The 21,372-nt window shown below is 36.0% G+C and overlaps 1 protein-coding gene across 5 annotated transcripts in view; it reads left to right on the top strand.

Annotated features, from left to right (window-relative positions):
• The window catches only part of robo1 (roundabout, axon guidance receptor, homolog 1 (Drosophila)), a 507,989-nt gene that overhangs the window by 444,240 nt on the left and 42,377 nt on the right, over positions 1–21,372 (top strand). For 3 of the 5 annotated variants that reach the window (XM_088639702.1, XM_088639700.1, XM_088639704.1), the window contains 7 exons: positions 9,028–9,152; positions 10,193–10,364; positions 13,355–13,560; positions 16,286–16,367; positions 16,529–16,697; positions 17,956–18,122; positions 19,442–19,566. In XM_088639702.1, the coding sequence (XP_088495828.1) occupies positions 9,028–9,152; positions 10,193–10,364; positions 13,355–13,560; positions 16,286–16,367; positions 16,529–16,697; positions 17,956–18,122; positions 19,442–19,566 (1,046 nt within the window). The remainder of the gene's footprint in view (positions 1–9,027; positions 9,153–10,192; positions 10,365–13,354; positions 13,561–16,285; positions 16,368–16,528; positions 16,698–17,955; positions 18,123–19,441; positions 19,567–21,372) is intronic. The other 2 variants (XM_088639703.1, XM_088639701.1) reach the window with 1 other exon arrangement.

Here is a 21,372-nt window from a genome sequence, read left to right as displayed (position 1 = left end):
TGACCCTGCGCTCTGACCCCAAGCTTCTCTCTCCCTGTCTGTGTGTATTATGGAGAGCAAGCTGGGGTATGCAAAAAGATAAATTCCTAATGCAAGAAATTGTATATGGCTAATAAAGTGATCTTATCTTATCTGAGGTGACAAACCCAGTATTATTTTTGAACAAGTGATTAGCACCACAGTGAAAATACACAGTGGTACATAAATACTGTAGATCCACTAGGTGACTTATGGCAGAAGCACCATGTTCAGTATGAGATTGGAATGTTAGTTTCGAATGCCTCCTGAAATGTATAGACTATCAGAAGATAAAAAATTACACAGAAAACTATTGCACTCACCTTTTCCACCTTTTTATGGTAAATCTTGTTGAGCTTTCAACTGCCTACTTAGCGTCCACCCAGACAAATGCCCAGTACGACCAAGAATCCTAACGAGACAATAAGTTCCATACTCTGTGATTTTCATGTCCTTGACATGCAGGCAACTTCATGATAGTTTTGATATTTTCAAAGTAACTGCATTGTTCTTTGTCCAGGAAAACAAAGCTAGAGGTGGGAGAGCTTTGCTGTTAATTTCAGCCATGAATAGACTTGAATTAATCACTTAAGGCATAAAATCCTGTCCTGGGTTCGCACCAGAAGCAAGTGCCTGACCAACAGACAGATGATGTCTTAATCAAGTCTAGAGGTATTGCATTCTCTCTGAGAACATATTTACAGATTTCCATTACAGGGTGGGTTCAATTCTGTTCTTTAAAAATAGCATAGTAGTTATATTAAATTGTCTTTATACAGATTTTCCAAAATAAAATCCTTGTTTTGCCAGGCAAAGGAAGTGACTTAGACCCTGTGATAGTGGCATATATAAAAAGAAGGCATTAATTTCATGTTCACTTGTGAGTAATATTTTTTAAATTATTCAGTCTGTGGAAATCTCTGTGTTCTCTTCTGGTCATAGTAGGAATTGACATAGTTTTGCCTGTTGCTTCAGAAAAACAAGTGTCTTTTGAAACAGAAATGCTACAAAGCAGGAAACCTGTCAGAAATCGATAGTTTTAGATAATCGCTCATAGCTTCGTCATAGACTTGCTCAATCAGTGGAAAACAAAGACAGTTCCAAAACTTTGTTTTGGTCCATTTTGAATTAAGATGCTAAGCTTTAATTCAAGACTTGTGGTCATCACAGAAATAAGAATTTTGAATGTTTTGTTTTATGGAAACGTTCCCTTGCTTTTTTCAAATTTCTATCTTCATATTGAAGTATTTTATGTAGGAGAACATGCATTTTGTTCGAGTAAGCTGTTGGTTTACAAAGAGTTATTTTACTGATTTTCTTAGCTTATTAAAGTAAACAGAGCAGGTTTTAATGCTGGTGGTTGCAGTTGAACCAAGACACAGTAAACATGGATAGGGTAGAGCCCTTGTTCAGGGCTCAGATGTGTTCAATAGCCCTTGACTAAGGGTACAGGAAGCCAGGCCTGAGTGGATGCTAATTAATACAGCCCTGCAGTGGCCAACCAGAGCTATGCTACTTTGCACCTCACAGGGGGATAGTAACGCTGTACAAACATCTCTTGGTGCCATGAACCGCAATTCTTTTCCACTGTTAGGTTTTAAAGGTAAAGAGTCACTACATTGTAAAATCTAATGACCCTGGAGCAGTGGTGCAGTTTAGCTTTTAGATGTGCAGTTCTTCAGTGTAAAAATCGACTGGCAAATGTCACATGCAGAAAGTGCTCTTTGCTCATTAATAATCCACAGTATAAATTACGAATTTATATGAGAAGGCATAGAAAGCTGTTTCGAGGAAAAAATATGCTTTATTCTACAATATTATGTATTATTGTAGAATGCATTATTATATAATGCAATTGAATCTGAAGCAAATCAAATGCAGTGATCATTAGTTTCAGTATTAAGTTAGAAAACATGCTTCTGAGTCTATAAATAAGGATCACTTTAGTCTGTGCTTGATAAAGTTTTCTTTCCACACAAAAAATACTGACCAATGTCAAGAATCAAATCTGGTCAATTATTTTAAAAACCATGAAAACATAATCCCAAAAAAGCTTCCTACAGCCTCCAATTTGATTATAGGAGATTATTGTTTGAGGAAGAAAATAGATGTTGTCTGTAATCCCAAAACACATACAGTACTGTATACTAATTATGCATGTAAAGAGCCTGGAATGAAATGTATGTGTCCTGCCAAAAAATAACCGAAAAAATGCTTAGCATTTCCCTGTAACTGTTCTGCAAACTACATTTTGACATTGAGGCTTTGATGTCTGATGCTAACATATTCATATAATTCTTTTTTCTTTTTCTTAAAATTGTTCACAAAAACTCTCCAAGTTCTGTACAAAATGTGATTTGAATTTCCAGGTCCTGGTCTTGAACAGAAATCCTGTTCAAGGAAACCAGGGAAATGAGAGATTTTAAGACTTTAGCCACCCGATACACAGTGCAGTTCCCTCATTACTAGGAAGTTAGGTTGTTAATGGAAATAACATTTGTGTTTTCCCCTATAATTAATCTTTTGAACATTAATAAATTACAGCATTGGGTGTGTATGTGAATGTAAAGGCCCAGTGTGTAGCAGGCAATGAAGACGAGATACAGCAAGACATTCTGCACAGAATACTCCCACAGGAGGGCTTTATTAATCACACAATAGACATGCTGCGCATTTTACCACATGGCTGATATAAGCTATTATGTGTAAGAAAGCATTGAAACCCTAATTAATAAATCTGCATGTGTCCCTGGCAAGCATTTCCAAATTTCAGATTACGTAAAAACTTTCAAAGCCTGCCTTGTTGACACATACCAGTTTGTATTCCTAGCTTTGTGAGGACTTGCCACTGACTTTCATTCTATTTCTTTTTTACAGTTCTTTATTCCACTTAAAAAAAAACACTTCAGAAAAGAGTAAAAACACCCCAATCGAGTATTTGTGTATATGTAAAATTAATATTAAATACCACACTATCGTAGGTTTAAATAAATTCAATTGACAACAGAATCAGATATAACCAACTTGCTAGATTACATTATATTTTTTATTTATGTAAACAGAGTTACAACAAGTGCTTTGTTTTTTTGCTTTTCTTTTTTATAACTATGCTGAAAAAGGGATAGTGGGATCTCCACTACAGTTATTCCTTTTGAGGTTCAGTGCATACAGTATGTTAATTAATGAGGAGGAGCAACACATTTCCAAATTTTCAGTACATTACAATCTCTTTTACTGCAAAAAATGAAACTCCATTGATTTTTTTCCTTTTTATACCCCTACAATTTGGAATTTCGGATGATAAATAATTTATGTAAGAAGCTACACCTTTCATACAAGTTGATTCAGTAACTTGTGTCACCTCCTTTGGTTGCAGTTACTTGAATAAAACGTTTCCTTTTAGTTGATCAGTCTCACTTCACCTGGTAGCAAATCTGACCCACTCGTCCTTACTCTTCAACTCTCTCAGGCACAAGGTCTTACATTTTCCTCACAAATACTCCGGTATGTGTGGAATTCATGGTAGACTCAATGACAGCAAGGCATCCAGATCCTGAGGCAGCAAAGCAGGCCCAAACTTTCACCCCTCCCCACCACTGTGCTTGATGGTTGGTATGAGATTCTTCTGGTCAAAGGCAGTGTTTGGTTTTTCAGACGTTTTCAGATGTTTTTATGGCCAGACAAGTCCACTTTTTGACTCCATAGCACATTGTTCCAGAGGTCATGTTTTTCATTCATTCATACTTCCTGATGATCAACTTATCATTTGTTTTCAATTTTTTCATTTGATTTGACTAGTTACTCTGCGGATATGAATGTGTAATTCAGTTTTGTTAATTTGTTGATTCTGCTTGACTATAACATTTGTGTGAGTTATATAATTGCATATTCTCAGTGAAAGAGGACATTAATGTATGTTCATTGTTTTCTATGTGTTCAATGAAAAAAGTTTAATGTTAGTTTGATCATGATTTAGAACCAGTTTTAAGTACTGTTTCATAACAGCGCACAGAATTCTGGCAGGCATGACCGATACTGTCAGAGATAACCCTGCTTAACTGCCTAGACTGATCTCTGTCCTTGGGAGCTCTCAATGCTGCAGAAGAGACACATGCATTAGAATTGTATACATACAGTAATTATACTGACACATGAATATAGAGAATCTTTTTTCTTACAATACAAATTATAGTAAAAGTTCTGAGATGGAGGAGGCTATAACATAGAAATAGACCAGTTAAAGTCAAGTTCTAAAAGTCATCAATGCCTGTTAGAAAAAAAATAATTTGTCAGTTTAGAGAAATACTGTAGTTTTATTCTTAGTAGGTTGTTCTGTACCTAGCAGTGTAAACGTCCTATTTTGTGTATAAAATAATGGTTTTATTGCCTATTGTCATATGAACTATATATATATACCTTGCCTATTGTATGTTTTTGCAGAACACTATTAATTAAGTATTAATTTGCATTCAGGATTTTAAATATGTTACCTTATTTATATTTATATATATATATTTATATATTATGTTTCTATAAATGATAAGAGATGTGAACCAATTAGCTGCATTGCTGATCTGTTGCAATACAGCCAGCTAAGTGATCAGCAGTTTTCAGAAACATTTGATAAAATGTAATACCTTGTAGCTTTCAGACTCTGGACTCTGAAGTCCTGGCTTCAGACATTGCCTTAATATAACCTATATGGTAGTTAGCAAACAAACAAGTAGTAGGTTTATTCCATGCTGAAAAAAAAAAGAAAGAAAACACAATTTTTCGGGCATGGAGCCTTCTTCAGGTGTGAGCCTTCTTCAGTTGCTCACACCTGAAGAAGGCTCCATGGCTGAAACGTTGTGTTTTCTTTCTTCTTTTTTTCAGCATGGAAAAAACCTATTACTTGTTCCTTTGCAGCCTACGCATGCTGATGCAGCTACCCAACTGAACTATATGGTACTTACCCCATCAGTGCTCAATATATCACAGATTGTCTGTTTTCAGAATGAACAATTTTGAAATACCATGAACACTGTTCACTCTGACCTACTGAATTCAAATGCAAGTAGTCTTAGAGTATCTTTTTCCTAAACACTGTATTCTGGATTTCAGGATATCTGTTCAATTAATGTAAGAACCTAATTATGTTTTTCCTATTTGTATAATTTTGTCATAGCTAATGCCATCCTATTAGATCCCAATGTAAATTCTGTAATGTGAATTTACACTGGGATATCATTTTCATTGCTAAGATAAGAAAAGCCTGTAATACAGCTACTTACATGAGATAAACAATATATTTCTTAAGAAGAATTTCCATTAAAACATTTGCATTAACATTGACAGTAAAGTCAGTAACATTCTTGAAGTTCCTCATTAAAGACAAATTACCATCTGTGTTTTGTGATTTTCCCATGCATTCTACTATGCTTCTTTCTTCTAAGTTGAATTACTTTTATTTATGCATTGTTTGTGTTTGTTTTCTTTTAGTTGTGTCTGGTAAGTTGAAATTTCATTCGTCACCTCTTCACTGCACTGACAGCAACAGGAAGTTGTCAGACATCATCCTTTCATCACTTTTCCTCTCCACCTACCAATCAGCATTCATGTTTCAATTGTCACGGGCAACAATGGCAGAAAGGACAACATATTTATGGGTAAATGTGAATCTGAGGGACAAGGTAAACCTGAGAAGTTTCATTTCATTTTTTTCTTTGAATGTCCCATCATTGATCTAAGGATGTACTATGATTGTTTTTGTTTTCAAAAACTGAATCCCTAATTAGATGACAGCTTAGGTATGTACAGTACCTTCGTAAACGACATTATCATTTTTTAAAAATCAATTAATTAATCAGCTTAGCATTTGAAAAAAGATTTTGAAAGTCAGAAGACAAAGTGTTTCTTTATTATACTATGTTTTTCACAATTTTCATTGATCAATACTATGGCGGAAATACCTGTGTACAGTATCATCAATCCATGCCCATCATTATAGCTTACAGTATCCCAGGTTTTTAAATCGCATCTTCATTGTATAATCTCAGATTGTTTGCTGTCTGGAATTTTGTCTTCTTTTAGTACCTTTTTAACATTCAACACATTTTAATTGTTCTATCTTAGACATAGGTTATGTAATGAATGTTCCAGGACTGGACATCCAGTTTCTCCTAAAGCTTAGGTTGTAACTGTGAGTGAGAATCTGAACGTAATTTTAATGTTCTCCAAGATTATGTGTGTCCAGTTACCTGCTGAGTTCGGGTAACCCAATAACCTTCCAGGGAATGTTTCTTTAACGAAACCTTATCTCCCTCACCCTGAGCATGATGCTATTTAGCTTACGTTTATCATAGGTTTACATACCATAGCTCTAACCTCTCTAGTCTTTCTTATAGCTACTCACTCCTGACTAACCGTTTTGTCCTCTTAAGATTAATCAGAAGTTTTCTGGATCCCTTCCAAAAAAACCTCAGCTACATTCTGAGAAAACTGTATCTTTACAAACCAAGTAAGGATGAGTTTCACACCAGCTGCCACATGCTACAGAAGTTCTTACTCACTGTAACATCTATAAAACTTTGCTCACAGACTCTGAGCTTCAGGATGCTGACAGTTAACAGTGGAATTATGACTGAGGAGAACCTATTCCCTTCCCAAGTCTACCTTAGATCCAACCTTCTGACAAACTCCACTCAGTCTGCCTGGATAGCTGATAACTTATTAGCTAGTTCATCTTGAGACCTATCCCATATACTGTACGTATGATATGAGACGTAACCCTTAATATTTAAAATACCACAATACTCCTTTACCAAAACTCCCTCCAGAGCTTGTAGCCTCTGACCTTTATGTTCCTCTACTGGAAAACCATTCTCTTTCTATTCCACTACTGGGGAACCTTTAAATTCCATCCAGGAATTATAACCATGCCAACCTTAATCTATAACTGGCTAAATTTACCTTGTCCCTTCTGCGGTAATCCCCTCCAGATTTAAATAGATGTTATCTTCCTTTGTTTGAGAAAGAACACTTTGTGGTGTTAGGTGGTAGCAGTTATAAGCCCTCTCTAGATCAATCCAATTTGGCCAGGTCTACCATAACTGTGATCTTACCAGTAGACCTGACACAGCAACAACTGAGTTTGCTACTAGTTTATTTTATATGTTGGTCTTTAAAGATTCCTAACCCGACAGTACTAGGACGGCTTTGCTGAGAGAGCTTTGGTCCCTTTAAACCCAAGAAAAGACAGGAGATCCCCAACCAATCGGCTATATGAGAAAAGTACTAACCCTTGCTCTTCACTTTTGCCTGACTTCTTTCACTTAGAGACCACTCTCTGAATCCTGCCTGTTTTAAACCCTACTACTCTTATTAATAGAGACACACTTTCTAACTTTATGAAAGACAGCTAGCTGAAAGTCTTCCCCAATTGATGGTATAGTCAGGTGTTCTCTCTCTCTCTCTCTCAGGTTCTAAGATATTCTGCCCTCTTGCTGTAAAATGATAGAGCATAATATCTTTCACATACAGGCACATTTAGTAAACCATTTTTTGGTATTTTACAGTTGAAGTTGAATGTGCTTCCTTGTTAAAGATTCACAAGAAATAATGTTTTGACACAGTCAAACTTTCATTTGTCCGTCTTCAATAATTACCGGACTTACCCAGCAGACACAGGGTGCAAGGCAAGATAAACTCGGGAATCAATTCCAGTCCATCAAGAGTCACACAAATATGGAGGGGAAGATTTAGAGATGCCTTGACAACAGGCTGTAAGATAAAATTGTGGCAGCCATGCTACACACCACACCACCCCCTGTATTAAAACATATTGTTAAAAAAGAAGGTTGGAAAGGCATACCTAAAGAAGGCTCCACAGCCGAAACATTGTGTTTCTTTTCTTCTCTTCTCAGCATTGAATAAACCTTTAATTGTTCCTTTGCACTAGGCACATAAGAAAGCGAATGAGCTATAAGAATTCAGCATGTGTTTGCCATCCTCTGGAATATCTTCCTTTGCTGCTCACTGTTTGCCACCATTCAGAGGCAATGCTGTTGAAAGTGCCACCTGAATAAGAATGCATTGACTTACATTGTACTATATGAAATTAGTATTTAACGGGGCATAAATAAAATAACCTGGAATGAGACAGCATCATTGAGGATGTCAACATGGTTCAGATCTTCCTCACTTTCCATTTAAATTAAGTTTATATGTACTCTTGCAAATTAGGAAAGGTAACGATCACACTCCCATTTAAATTATTTTTTATCTTCTCTAATTGGATTGAATTTGTTTAAATGATTAACATTAACATACTTGAAAATTCTAAGCATTTCCAGTGAGTTGTGAAAAGGCCAATGTCTCCTTTACAATTAAAGCTGCAGCAATTTTCTTTAAGGCATGCTGAATCTGTGTCTGTTCTATTCAATTGAATTTTCTCTTGACAGACTTTTCTTGAAGCTTTATAGCTGTCCCGCTGTATGCATGCAAGCAATGATTTGACGGTTTGTAATCTGCACTGAGTAAGACTGACTGAAAGAGTAAATATTTCAGTCATTTTAATTCTGATATTTGGCAGAAAGTTAAAGCCAGAAGCAGAAAGCAGATAAAGTCTGAGCAATTGTAGCATATCTTGTTTCCAGAAGTTTAGTGGGGTTCTGCATGCAAATCCCCTGGAAAGGAAGCCACCTGCTCAAGCTGGAGAACAGTCTTTTGCATTAAAATGGGAATCAGTGGCCTTAAAACAGCATACAGTATCAACAACTGAAAGTTGAAAATGAAGAATGAGAACTAAAGGCAATAGGTGTTTATAAATCAGTTCTGTGTTCAAATGGGAGAGTCAAATCTGCCTGCCTGAAGTTATCATAACAAATCTTGAACTTTTGATTAAGCCATTCATTGCTTGTTTTATAAAGAATGTATACTTTTGTTAGGTCCCAGAGTAAATGCCATGTTTTGACTTATTGTTTTTTTTAATTCACTTGAACTAACCTTTTCTCCTCTTGGCCCCCTTAGTACCCCCAGCTTTTGTTATCCGTCCCCGCAACCAAGTTGTGGCAGTGGGTCGGACCGTAACATTCCAGTGCGAAGCCACAGGCAATCCCCAGCCTGCCATCTTCTGGCAACGAGAGGGGAGCCAGGTAAGAGCCACATCCTGATTATTATTCCTGTAACAGAAACAGTGGGATTTTGAATCCATTCTGGTTCTCTGGATGTATTTCTAAAGTGAACTACGTTTGCTTGAGATTGTTTGTAAATCAAAAACCCAGAGAAAGGCTATCTGGACTGTTTTGCATCACAATCTGTAGTTCAGCGTAGAAAGTGTTGTGAATATATTTTTTTCTTTTATTAAAAGTCTACACTTCTGACTCAGTGGACTTTCTCGTTTCTTTATTAAAATTTTTATAAAGACTTTAAAACTACCAGACTATGTTTTTTCAATGTCAGTGTAAAAATTGTCAAAGAACTAAAGATGAAATATGTAACACTTATTGGGTATCAAAATACATGGGTTCCTTACCTAATATGAAAATGTAAGCAAGTTGAGAATATTTTCACACTGGTAAAAAAAATATATACTTGGTGACCTTTTTTAAGCATTCTGCACAGCAGTTCCTGGCCTACAGGGAATGTGGAAATCAATTAAATGAACATTTCTTTTCCCAGCTTGAGAGACTAGTCCCAGAACATGGACAGGCATGCAGAACCTGAAAGATTAGCAGCTGCTGCTGCTTGGAAAAGAAAACTGGAAACAGTTTGTTTGTGCTCTGATTTCTTAGCAAGAAAACAAATCTATTGTGAAATTACTTGAGCTGTTTGCAGGGTGTTACTGTCACTCCGTATCTTGCACTTGACATGTTGAGTGTGTGCACACATGCGCATGAGCACCCACAGGAGCGTAGCCAAGCAGTCATCCAAATTTAATTTGGTTCGTTCTGTATGCAATCAATACAGTATGTGCTTTATGGTTTATTCATAAGTGCTCACACCTCTGACAAGAAGCAGCTGGATCTATATACAACGTAAAATTTGGGATCATGAAGCTATGATTGGCACTTGCCACGAAAATCTTGTTCGACAGGCAAACAAGGCCTTTTTATCTCAGCTGTTCTTGGAAACTCTTTTGAAAGCCATTACTACTCCAGCTCAGACTCCTCAACCTTCTCCCTTTGTCTTCCAGAACCTTCTCTTCTCATACCAGCCCCCCCAGCCGTCAAGCCGATTTTCTGTCTCCCAGACCGGAGACCTCACAATCACAGATGCAGAGAGGTCAGATGTAGGATATTACAGCTGCCAAGCTCTGAATATTGCCGGGAGTGTCATCACCAAAGCTCTTCTGGAAGTCACAGATGGTAAGGAGGAATCCAAACACAGGCATATGTACCCTATCAGCACTGCTCTAAAGGGCAAAAATCTATTTAAAAAAAAGTAAAGTTCAGTCCTTTCCAGCAAAATGATAAACACCAAATCCAGCTGGGTTTATCTCCTCCTGAAGTGTAAATATATGTAAGGGCTTTAGCTTTTAGTTGTTTGCTTGATGATGCTGATGTTCCTCTAGATAGGAATAGCATGTAAACATACTGTTATAGATAGAATAGAGGAAATCAATGCCCATACTATTCAAGAGTTAAAACTAATAGTTTTAGTTCACCACCTAGATGATTGCTGGGTTTTAGGAAATTAGCATTCAAACTCCATAGTGGATAATCTTTATATATAAGAATTCCTTTTGAAGAAGGACTAGCTTTTTTACCATATTACCACTCTCAATTATTATTATTTTTTATTATTTTACGGTTTCTGATGATTGGATTAATGCACTGGGATATGTGGCATATTTGGAGACACCAATTGGCCATAGCAGCATTTTGAGTGGCTATCAAAAGTATTCACCCTTGGTCTTTTTTACATTTTATTGTGTTACAATTTGGACTCTTCTCAGTAGGAATTGTGTTCTCAGGATGATGTTCACTGTTAGCTTTGCGCCAAACGGAACCCTTACCATTGAGATCAAAAAGGTCAGTTTTGGTCTTCTCAGACCATAGAATCTTCTTCCAATTGGTCTCAGAAATTCTTGCATTTCTTCTAGAAAAGTGTAGTTGTGATTTGATGTGCATTTTTTTTTTACTTTCCCCATGAAGTCCAAATTTCTGAGGCACCCAGGCAATAGTCATACAGTATGCACAGGTTCTCCCATCTCAGCTCTGAAAGACTGTAATTCCTTTAGATTTTTCAATGGAGGCCTCCCTGACTAGTGCACTTCTTGCACGGAAACTGAATTCTTGAGGACACCCTGTTCTTCAGTTTCACAGTTTTGCCATAGTTTTTTATATTTTTTTATATTTTTCTTTATAATGGACTTAACTGTGCTTTGGGGATATGTAATACTTTGGAAAACTGTACCCTTCCCCAGATTGGTGCTTTTTACTTTGAAAGTTCCTGATGCAGTGTTTGGTGGGAGCTGTATTAATAAAATATGGGACGTGAGTTACATGAGTTATCCTGAACTCATGTAAAACACCCTAATTGCACATTCAACAAATTATGTGACTTCTAAAGACATTCGGTTGCACCAGATCCTATTTAAGTGTATCATAGTAAAAGACGTGAAGACTTATGCAGTGGCTTATTTTGTATTTTATATTTATAATTAATTTAGGATTATTTGTAAAACTTTTCACTTGAACATTATAGAGTATTTTGTGTCCCATATAAATACTGTGCATTGTAATTCTATATTTTAAGAAGGTAAAATATAAAAAAGTTCAAGGGGGATTAATACTTTTGATTATTATTGTTTTTTATACTACATTTTTATTTCTGTTGCATTTTTTGTTGGACAGAAAAAGGCGCAAATGCGGGAACATTGTAAGTGGAGAACTGGAATGTGAATATTTTTCAATACCAATATAATTCTTTGCCTACTGTATGTCATAATGTTTTTTTTATAACTAACACTATTGCTTGGAACTGTGCTGACCTGTGCACAATCCACAGCATGAAAGAAAATTATATGAATATATTACAAGATAAAATGTCACAGCAGAAAATGTTTCTCACCGAAATACAGTGTAAAAAATATATTTATGTATAAAACCATGTAATATTAGGTATAGAACCTAATTGTGTTGCTGCCCATTTAACTTAACAGTCATTGCTCAGAGTGTTTCTACAGAGCAAATATGGGTTTTAAGCTACATTTATAAGTACAGTTTGACGTATCCAAAAATGTATTTCAAACAATATGCAATTTAAAGCCAATCTTTAAATAAATGGTAGTGAATTTAAATATACAGGTGCATAAAAAGAGAATGTTTTTTTGCCCACACAGCTTGAGCAATGTGAAAAATGCATTCTGCTTTTTTTTAAAAAAAAAAAGTATAATACTGATAATACTTAAGTGAAAATTATTTTAATCTTAGCACTTTGAAGGTTTCTGTGAAAAAAAGCTTTTTACTGTTTACTAAGTTCTGCCAAAAGAAGGTCCAGACAAATGGTTTTGGGAAAATAAAAAGTGTATTTCTGTTTTTTAAAAACAATCCATTAAGGTTTAAACTGATCAACATGGAAGTGGAACTAGCAATTACAAAGGATATGATCACGATCACTTTCAGGTAGTGCAGAGGCAAATCATTGTTTCCTGAAGATGAGGCTAGTGTCTGTTAATTATTTGTTGAATAAATAACCCAGCTGCAGACAGATAAAAAGCAGGCCCTCAAACATTCCCATAGCAACCGAGCAAGCAGTTGCCACCCCTCCTCCCCCCAATGGTGAGAGAAAGCCCTGACACTCCAGAGCTGTCTGCAGAGAGCCAGGTGTCTGCAGTTTGAGATTGTGAACAGTCCTACCAGTGCCAAACTTAGCTTGCAAGCCTGTCTCTTCCACTGGAAAAGATGGTTAATTACAGGACTCCATAATTACCTTTGTACTAATATAGTTGAAGTACAATTAATTGTCCAGCTTATATTTTATATGTTTGGTTACTGGAAAAAAATATGCAGTGCTAGACCCAGTCTGTATATTACAAGAAAGGGAGCTCAATGTCTTCACCTAGTTAAATTTAATTGGCATTTATTAAATTTATTTAGTCTATCCAACACTCAGTACATCTCTTTCGATCTACATAAGATTTTCTCAAGATTTAAGATTTGTATGCCAATAGCAATTTGGTGTTACAGCTGTCGTTAAAGCCCTAATTTCTATGTACGCTTAGGAACCGGAATGAATAAAATGAATGCAACTTTCTTTTTTGTATTTATAAGGTGTTCTGCTGTTCTAGCTCTGAGATATTTCACTTTTTCTCTACCTCTTCTTTCTCCTTCCTTCTCTCTCTGGTTGTCAGTTGTGTCAGACAGGCCCCCCCCTGTAATTAAACAAGGTCCTTTAAACCAGACGGTGGCTGTGGATGGTACAGTTACCCTCAGCTGTTTGGCAACAGGCAATCCAATGCCAACCATCTTGTGGAGAAAAGATGGAGTCCTGGTCTCTACCCACGATTCCCGCATCAAGCAGCAAGACACTGGTGCCCTCCAAATTCGCTATGCCAAGGTAGAGTACACCCTGGATCACCCACCTCCTCTCTCATCATTGTTTTCCTGAGTGAAACCACGAGAATTAAATTTGGGTTGGCTGTGTAAGTTTTCAAATCCAGCAAAGGTCCTTCAAGATGAGGCCTTTTCAGTCCATGTTAAATAATAATTTATCACATATATAGATGCCTTAATAATGACCTATCACATCACTTCAGATGTACAATTTTATTGCTGTTAAATCAAAGGAAAATCTAATTTTCCTTGATCATAAAACTAGTTTTCCCGATAGAAAAGCTTGCGTGCATAATGTTGATCAGACAGCTCAACCTTCATTAGGGTGTCTGAACAGCAAGGTTCTTATTATCACATTGGGTTCTTTTTGTCTCCATGTTACAGGTGAGCATTCAACAGAGACATGTTACTGGCTGTGGCAATTTTTGCACAGTATGCCACTCTATAATGTGATAAAGTAGAGTTTTCTAACATTTTGTTCATGAACTCTTTGTTAGTAGTGAGAAGTACATACAGTACTGTAGTAAGGGGATACAGAATAAATCCTTTTTACTCTTACAGTGGCACAGATGTCAGATAACTGCAGTTTGTTTTTTAATTATTTTCATCTTCTTAGCATTTTCTTATCATGTCGGGATTAATGTGTTTAATTAATTAAAATTGTCTCATCTGCTGCATTTTAAACTAAGTTTCTCAGTATATACATTTCTTCTTGCCAGTAGTTTTCCAGTAGATTGTTATAATTTACACGTTAAAAAAAACATTAGCTTTTGATGGAGAAAAGGAAGACTTCATACTTTTGAACCAAAAGAAAATGTAACACAGTTTCCAATTTTTCTACATTCTGTTTCAATTTATCCTTAAGGAACAGAACAAAGAATTAACCTTTGTTCTGTGCAGGAATTCTGCTGTACTGTTTTCAAAAGCTGCTTTTCTGTTGTTTTTTCTTAATGCTAAAGCTAAAATCCCTCTCCAGTGAGATACAGTAACAGCTGTTTACAGACAAGGGACTTCAAAAAGCTGTCAGTAGCTGTCAGACAGTGTGGAGAATGTCTGCAGTTTGATGAATTCTTAGGCTGTCAGAAAACACCATTATGATGTGTGAAACTCAGCCTGGTAAAGTATAAATTCTTTCAATAGGGTTTAAAGGTCACATCAAACTGCAAGGTCACAGCTTTATTTTAATTAAATTAGATTTATTCAGTTTTGACAGTTGATTTGCTGCATCCCTTTGCATTTGCTTTTACATTTCAAACCACCTTCTTGAAAGATCTCATGAGTAGTCTAAACCTACTTAGCAATAACAGCAATTTCTAGAAAATCGACCACCAGCAACCAGCAATAACAATTTTTTTCTATTTGTTTTTATACAGTATATGCTTTGCCTATTAGTAATTGTGTAATACTAAAAATATCTTTATCCTTTAGTGTTTATGTGTTGCATCAATCACTACTCAAATAACAGCTGTTTGTCTCAGTGAAATCTGAGCCAGGATTATTACAGATTTAATATTTAATTTGCTAGTTTTTCCATTGTTTCCTACAATTTTGAATATTCATTGTAACAGGGAAATTACGATTGTCTCCGGTTCATTGCTAGTTTCTTTAATTCTAAAGCTCGCTGTACCCTCTGTTGTGACTCATTCCTAGGAGAGCAAAGACTGAATATCTAGAGGCTAATGGATAAAGAAATACAAAATTAGTGATACAGCAGTTATTTGCTGTTGTCTTGTTCTTTGTAGCTGTCTTAATGCAGCATGCCGTTGCTATTTAAAAATCTACATTTTGTTGCTCTTTAGCATTTCAGTTTAAACCTTCTCTGTTCCAGTCCAGAGATTTGGTGAAGAAAAGAGCTTTGCTTCACCAATGCAATCAAGGGAAAACTTTCAAGAGTCCATATTATTTAAAGCCAGAGTGGAATTTAACCCCAGGACACTGGGGTTAAGATTTCTACTCTCACAATCTTTATTTAAGAAAATAAACTTTTCACTTTTCAAAATAAAGTACAAGTATACAGTTCTTGCAGACAATACAATTTTTTACATAATGTAAAAAAATTAAAAAGTCTCAAAAGGTTGATTATCATTTTTTTTTTTGGCAAGCCTCCTGGGTGTTACCACTTGCTATAGTCAATGTCCCTTCTCTGAAATTGAGATTGTCCAGTTCTCCAAAGGAGCCCAGAGGAACATATTTTTTTCTTTTTTCCTCTTCAGCCTCTGTACGGGGCCACAGTTCTTTCCAGTGCTCCTTTGCCATGGAGAAACACCACCTGGGACTGCAGTTGCACTTCATTCTTTCTCTGAGGTTCACAAAGATCCTCTTTCACTCTCCACCCTGTGTTGTGTTGCATCAGGGTATATCATGCATTTTGGGAGGGACACCAGCAGCCACAGCACTCTTTGCTGCATAGGTTTTGTTCAATGTTGTATCAGAGCCATATATGTCATGAGCTTGAGGATTGTTAGCTCAAACAAAGCGAGCTGGGAAACGTCTCAAATTAGTTTGCATTAATAAATTAACTCCATCTAACTGTGAAATACCTTTAGATGGAATACTGCAGCTTTGCTGGGAGTAATAACATGATTACTAACCTGGCAGTAGGACAGTCTCAGAATGTTAATAGAGAGGGGCATGACACTATCCATATTCATGGACTCTAGATGGAAGTGTAATTGCTTTTCCAGCCTACTACAGTTCTGCCCATTTTGTTTCTTGCATTTCCCTCACAGCTGGGCGACACTGGAATGTACACCTGCATTGCTTCCACTCCGAGCGGCGAGGCTACATGGAAGGCTTTCCTCGAAGTTCAAGGTAAAACAGTTGGGGCCGCTCAGCAAAGGGGCAGCTATGAGAAAATCCAGAAGAAACTCAATCAGTAATCACATTTCTGAAATATTAAGCCAAATCTCTTTAGAAATATATTAGAAGTGAACTTGTTCTCTCTCTAATGACTCTCTTTTCTTCTCTGTAAGAATTTGGAGTGCCTGTACAGCCAGCTAGACCAACAGATCCTAATTTAATACCTAGTGCCCCTTCCAAGCCAGAAGTCACTGATGTCACTCGGAACTCTGTCACACTGTCATGGAAGCCAAACATGAATTCTGGAGCCACGCCTACATCTTACATCATTGAAGCTTTCAGGTGAGGAGCAAGGGGGCCAGACACACTAGTGAGAAATAGAGCCAAAGTATGCAGTCTGTAATTTCTAGAAATCTTTTGTAAGATAGAGTCTACATGTTCTCCACATGTTTGTATGGGTTTGTCATGCAATATAGGTTAACCTGTGTTACTACTGTATGTGCTTTTATGTGTGTGACCCACATCCCATCAAGGGCGTAGTCTCGCCTTGCACCCTATGCTTCTGGGATAGGCTTTGTGTTACTATATTACTGTCCTGCAATAAATGGGGGGATTAGTTTGAAAATCTTAATGCATAACTTAGCTTTAAATTAGTATTTTGTTGCATATTATATAAATGCAATATAAAGTATCTTTTCAAAATTTTGTCCCTGTTCTCAGAATCTCTAATTAATTCTCAGTGTTTATTATTAAGTGTTAAAAGTTGTTGTGTAGATCCAGTGCACTGTGCTTAAAGTGTATTCTGCTGGTATTTCAAGCTATAGAATGAAAACCATATCACTTAGAGAAGACTGTAGCGTTGAGGCTTTGAGTTTATTTACTGCACCAGGAAAGGTGAATAACTAATCCCCATATCTATCTGAATTCCTGACTAACAAGATCTTTTGTAAGGAAGATATCTTGACTGGATAAAAAAGTGCACTGTCTGCCTGTTTGTGTACACAACAATTCTAAGAAAACATACCTTTCTTTAACCAAATATCAATGAAGTACTGATAGCATGATTTAAACTGTGCACTGTGCAGTGACTCATGTAATTTAAAGAGACGTAGTCTCTTGCTAACAAGTTTGTTTCTTTAGAGAAAAAGGGTCATTTGTTCCTAAACCTTAAGAACTATCATGATATCATTTTAGAGCAGCTGAGTCACCACATTTCTCAGGGCATAAACTGACATTGATAGCATTCTCTTACATCCATTAGCATTCACTTACAAAAAGCGATGCAGTCAATGCAGTTTTACAGCTTTAGTTTAGAGCAATTGGAAATTGTAGTAATATACGGTATAGTGAGCAATTAGTTATTACTAGTACTGCACTTGGAAGGTATGCTTTTAAAAAACCGTGAATGTCAGGGGCTGATAGAATTTACATTAGCATGCTTCTTGAGAGAATATGTTACTTACAAAGCCTGAAACTCTTTTGTGGCAATGTATCTGGGAGTAAGATAAAATACTGGTGAATGTCCAGAGCTGTACCAATGCACTTCATTTCCAATGCACGTTTTCAATACAGCAGCTGCATTCCGCTCCTTTTTTTCCAGTCATGCATCTGGAAGCAGCTGGCAGACTGTGGCAGAACACGTGAAGACAGAGACTTATTCTGTGAAAGGCTTGAAGCCCAGTGCTGTCTACCTTTTCCTTGTGAGGGCTGCAAATGCATATGGCCTGAGCGACCCAAGCCCAATATCTGATGCAGTCAAAACCCAGGGTATGTACTTTGCACATTAAACTTTGTAACTATTGGGCAACTTCTGCTGCATTCAGAATAAATTATTCCACAATTATATTCACAATTTTATTAAATTAAACAAGTGAATTTTTCAAAATCAACAGGACATTCAATTTATTGCCACAGAGACTGGTGTATGCCCACACTTTAAGGTTTTATTTTTCTTTGTAAATTATATATAATATAACATAAAACATATTATTTATATACAGTTAAATGTGTAAAAGAAGAAGGAAAGCTGAGCCAGTCTGCTGAACTACTTGCATATATTTTTACAATCTGGCACAATGTGTCAAACTCAGCATGTGGTGTGCTCTTAAAGGGACAGCGGGAGTGGTCTGTGTAGCTCATAACATGGTTTGAAACAAAAAGCTTTTTGTTCAAATCTCTGCAGGTTTGAATAACATTTCATGTGGCTGTGTGGTTATGTGCCTGCAATTATTTGAAAGAATGAGTGTGGCTTGCCTTTTTATACAGATCTTAAATAGGCACTTCAACAACGCAAATTACCATTTGTACTGCAGACACTTTACAAAATTACACAACTACTTGTGACATTAGTTATTTTCTGTTTAACATAACAGAATGTTATGTTATAGCATATGTAAAGTTTTGAGAGTATATTGAAAGAAATTAGCATGGGTCCAGTAGGTACCACTACTCCTGTGAAAGCAGAATCTGACAGCCAAGTTTATGCTTAGAAGCGTTAAATCAGGCAAGTTTATGTGATAATGCCATTCAACATTGAACTCAATCCATACCTTTAGCCCTCACTGGCCTGAAACTGGTATTAATGTAAGTTAGTGCTGTTTAGGATAGACTCAGGGTGTTGGAGACATTCATGGGACTGGGTGCCATAGTGTCTTACTTTCAGAATCTCCAGGATGCCACATTCTGCAGATACATGAGAAACATCTGTAGATTGGGCTGTCTCCCTGTTTTATTCCTGGCTATGAACATATTGCTAGATTTAAGTTACATCAGACTTGCCTTCCCTGAAGTGATTCTAGCCTGACTTCCCAGCACATTCCAGCCAGTGAAAACTGACATAAAATGGCAATTTTTTTAATATTTGTTATTTATGATAATCTACAGTGTTTCCACTACTGTCCTCTCAGTATTGTGAAACGTTACAAATTTAGTATCGTAATTACCTGTATGTCCATAATGTGCTATATTTCTAAAAAAACCTAACAGCTTTATTCCAGTATTCCAGTATGATCTTTCCTGCCTTGAATACACTATATAGCATGAGGTATTTATTTAGTTCTCTACTCAAGGTTTCCTGCTTTTATTAGCAGACATTCCTCCAACCAGTCAAGGTGTGGACCACAGACAGATTCAGAGGGAGTTGGGAGATGTGATTGTCCACCTTCACAACCCCACTGTCCTATCTTCTTCCTCAGTCAAGGTTCAGTGGACGGTAAGCTCTTTCCATTGCACTGTGGACAGTACTGCGGCGTGGCAGGGTGTGTCATTCACTGGCCAAAGACAACTGATAGGTGGTAACTGCATTAGTACAGATTATGTTAGTGAAATGATTGCTACTTAATATGGAATGTTAATATGGAATCATGTAACTAAAGTGAAGTGTTGGTAGCTGAAAATAAAAACAACAAAAGTATATTGTCTCAGAACATAAACAATATTAATTTATTAATACAAATATATTATACCTACTGTACATACATTATAGCAACATTATAGCATTCTGCATCAAAGTCTTTAACTCGGTCACTTACTGTGGTTATTTTGGAACATTCCATCTATATAAAGTTTATATACTTTACAAAAATCCATAATGTTTAAACCTTTTCTATGAATACTTGCTGTTGTTATTGTTGTTAAAAAGTTGTTATTTTTTAAATCCACTTCATAGGGAATATTAATATGGAATCATGTAACTAATGTCTCATTAATTATATTAATTTAAGAACCACATGAAAAATAATATACCTCTTTAGCACATAGTGGTAGCTAAAAATAAAAAAATAAGGTACAAGTACACCAATTCAAAATGAGTGGTAAAGCCACATACTGTGCAAAATTATCTACAGTTTAGCAAGTTATACCGCAGTACGGGATTGGCTGGCCAAAATGACCGACAGGCGGCACTCGTGGTGCATTGGTTATTAGAGAAATGATTGCTTCATTTAATCTCTTTACTGTGCATGTTTAAATCTGCTTAATATTGAATATTAATATGGTCATAAACGCTATTAATTTAGGAAAATGAACATATTCTGTAAACTGTATATGGCTGGTATTGGTAGTTTAAATAAAAAATACACACCAGTATTCCACTTTCTTCATAACCATTTTAAGCATCAAAGTCTTTCATTCGGTTACATACTGTGGTTATTTTGGAAATGCTTTTACGTGCTCCTTCTAACTATATTAAGTTTATATACTTAATTAAAAGTTAAAATGTTTTAACCTTTTCTATGAATACTTGCGATCGTTATTGCAGTAAAAAAACACATACATTTTAGAATTTGATTAATAGGGAATATAAGATGGAATCGTGTATCTAAAGAAATTAATAACGATATAATTATATTCATATAGCTCAAATTATTACAGTAGTACACTTTCTTTGTAAACATATGCATCAATTTGACTCATTCACCCGCGATTACTTGGAAACTTTTTGCCTACCCTTTTCTGTTATTACTTTAGTTGTCAAGCGACACGTTGGTGTAATGGTTTTGGCATCTGACTTGCATGCTGGAGGTCGGGGGTTCCAGCCCAGCTCTTGCCATGAGTTTTCTTTAAACAAATAAACATTTCTTTGAAAAACTAAAATAGTAAATATTATCGACACTATGTTGAATTTGTTGGTATTTCTAAATATCACAACACGTTCAAAGTTAAGTGATTTATTAATAACAACTAATAATTTCAAACTGCTTTTATTTAAAACTGTGTTTTGTTCGGGGTGACTTGTCACTGTTTTCACAAACTTCAATTTATTAAACGTCTATTTTTGTGCTCCTTATCGCAGTTAAAAAAGCATTCTTTTAAGAATTCGATTAATAGAGAATATGATATGGAATTGCGTATCTAAAGAAATTAATAATGATATTTAAGGATTTATTTATATTCATATCGCTCAAATTATCACAGTAGTACACTTTCTTTGTAAACATCTGCATCAATTTGACTCAATCACCCGTGATTACTTGGAAACATTTTGCCTGCCCTTTTCATTTATAGCTTAACTTATCAA

Source organism: Lepisosteus platostomus, chromosome 7 (assembly GCF_059453375.1).
Source record: "Lepisosteus platostomus isolate fLepPlt1 chromosome 7, fLepPlt1.hap1, whole genome shotgun sequence".
In the NCBI taxonomy this organism is placed as follows: Eukaryota; Metazoa; Chordata; class Actinopteri; order Semionotiformes; family Lepisosteidae; genus Lepisosteus; species Lepisosteus platostomus.
This window is presented reverse-complemented; position numbering and strand designations above follow the sequence as displayed.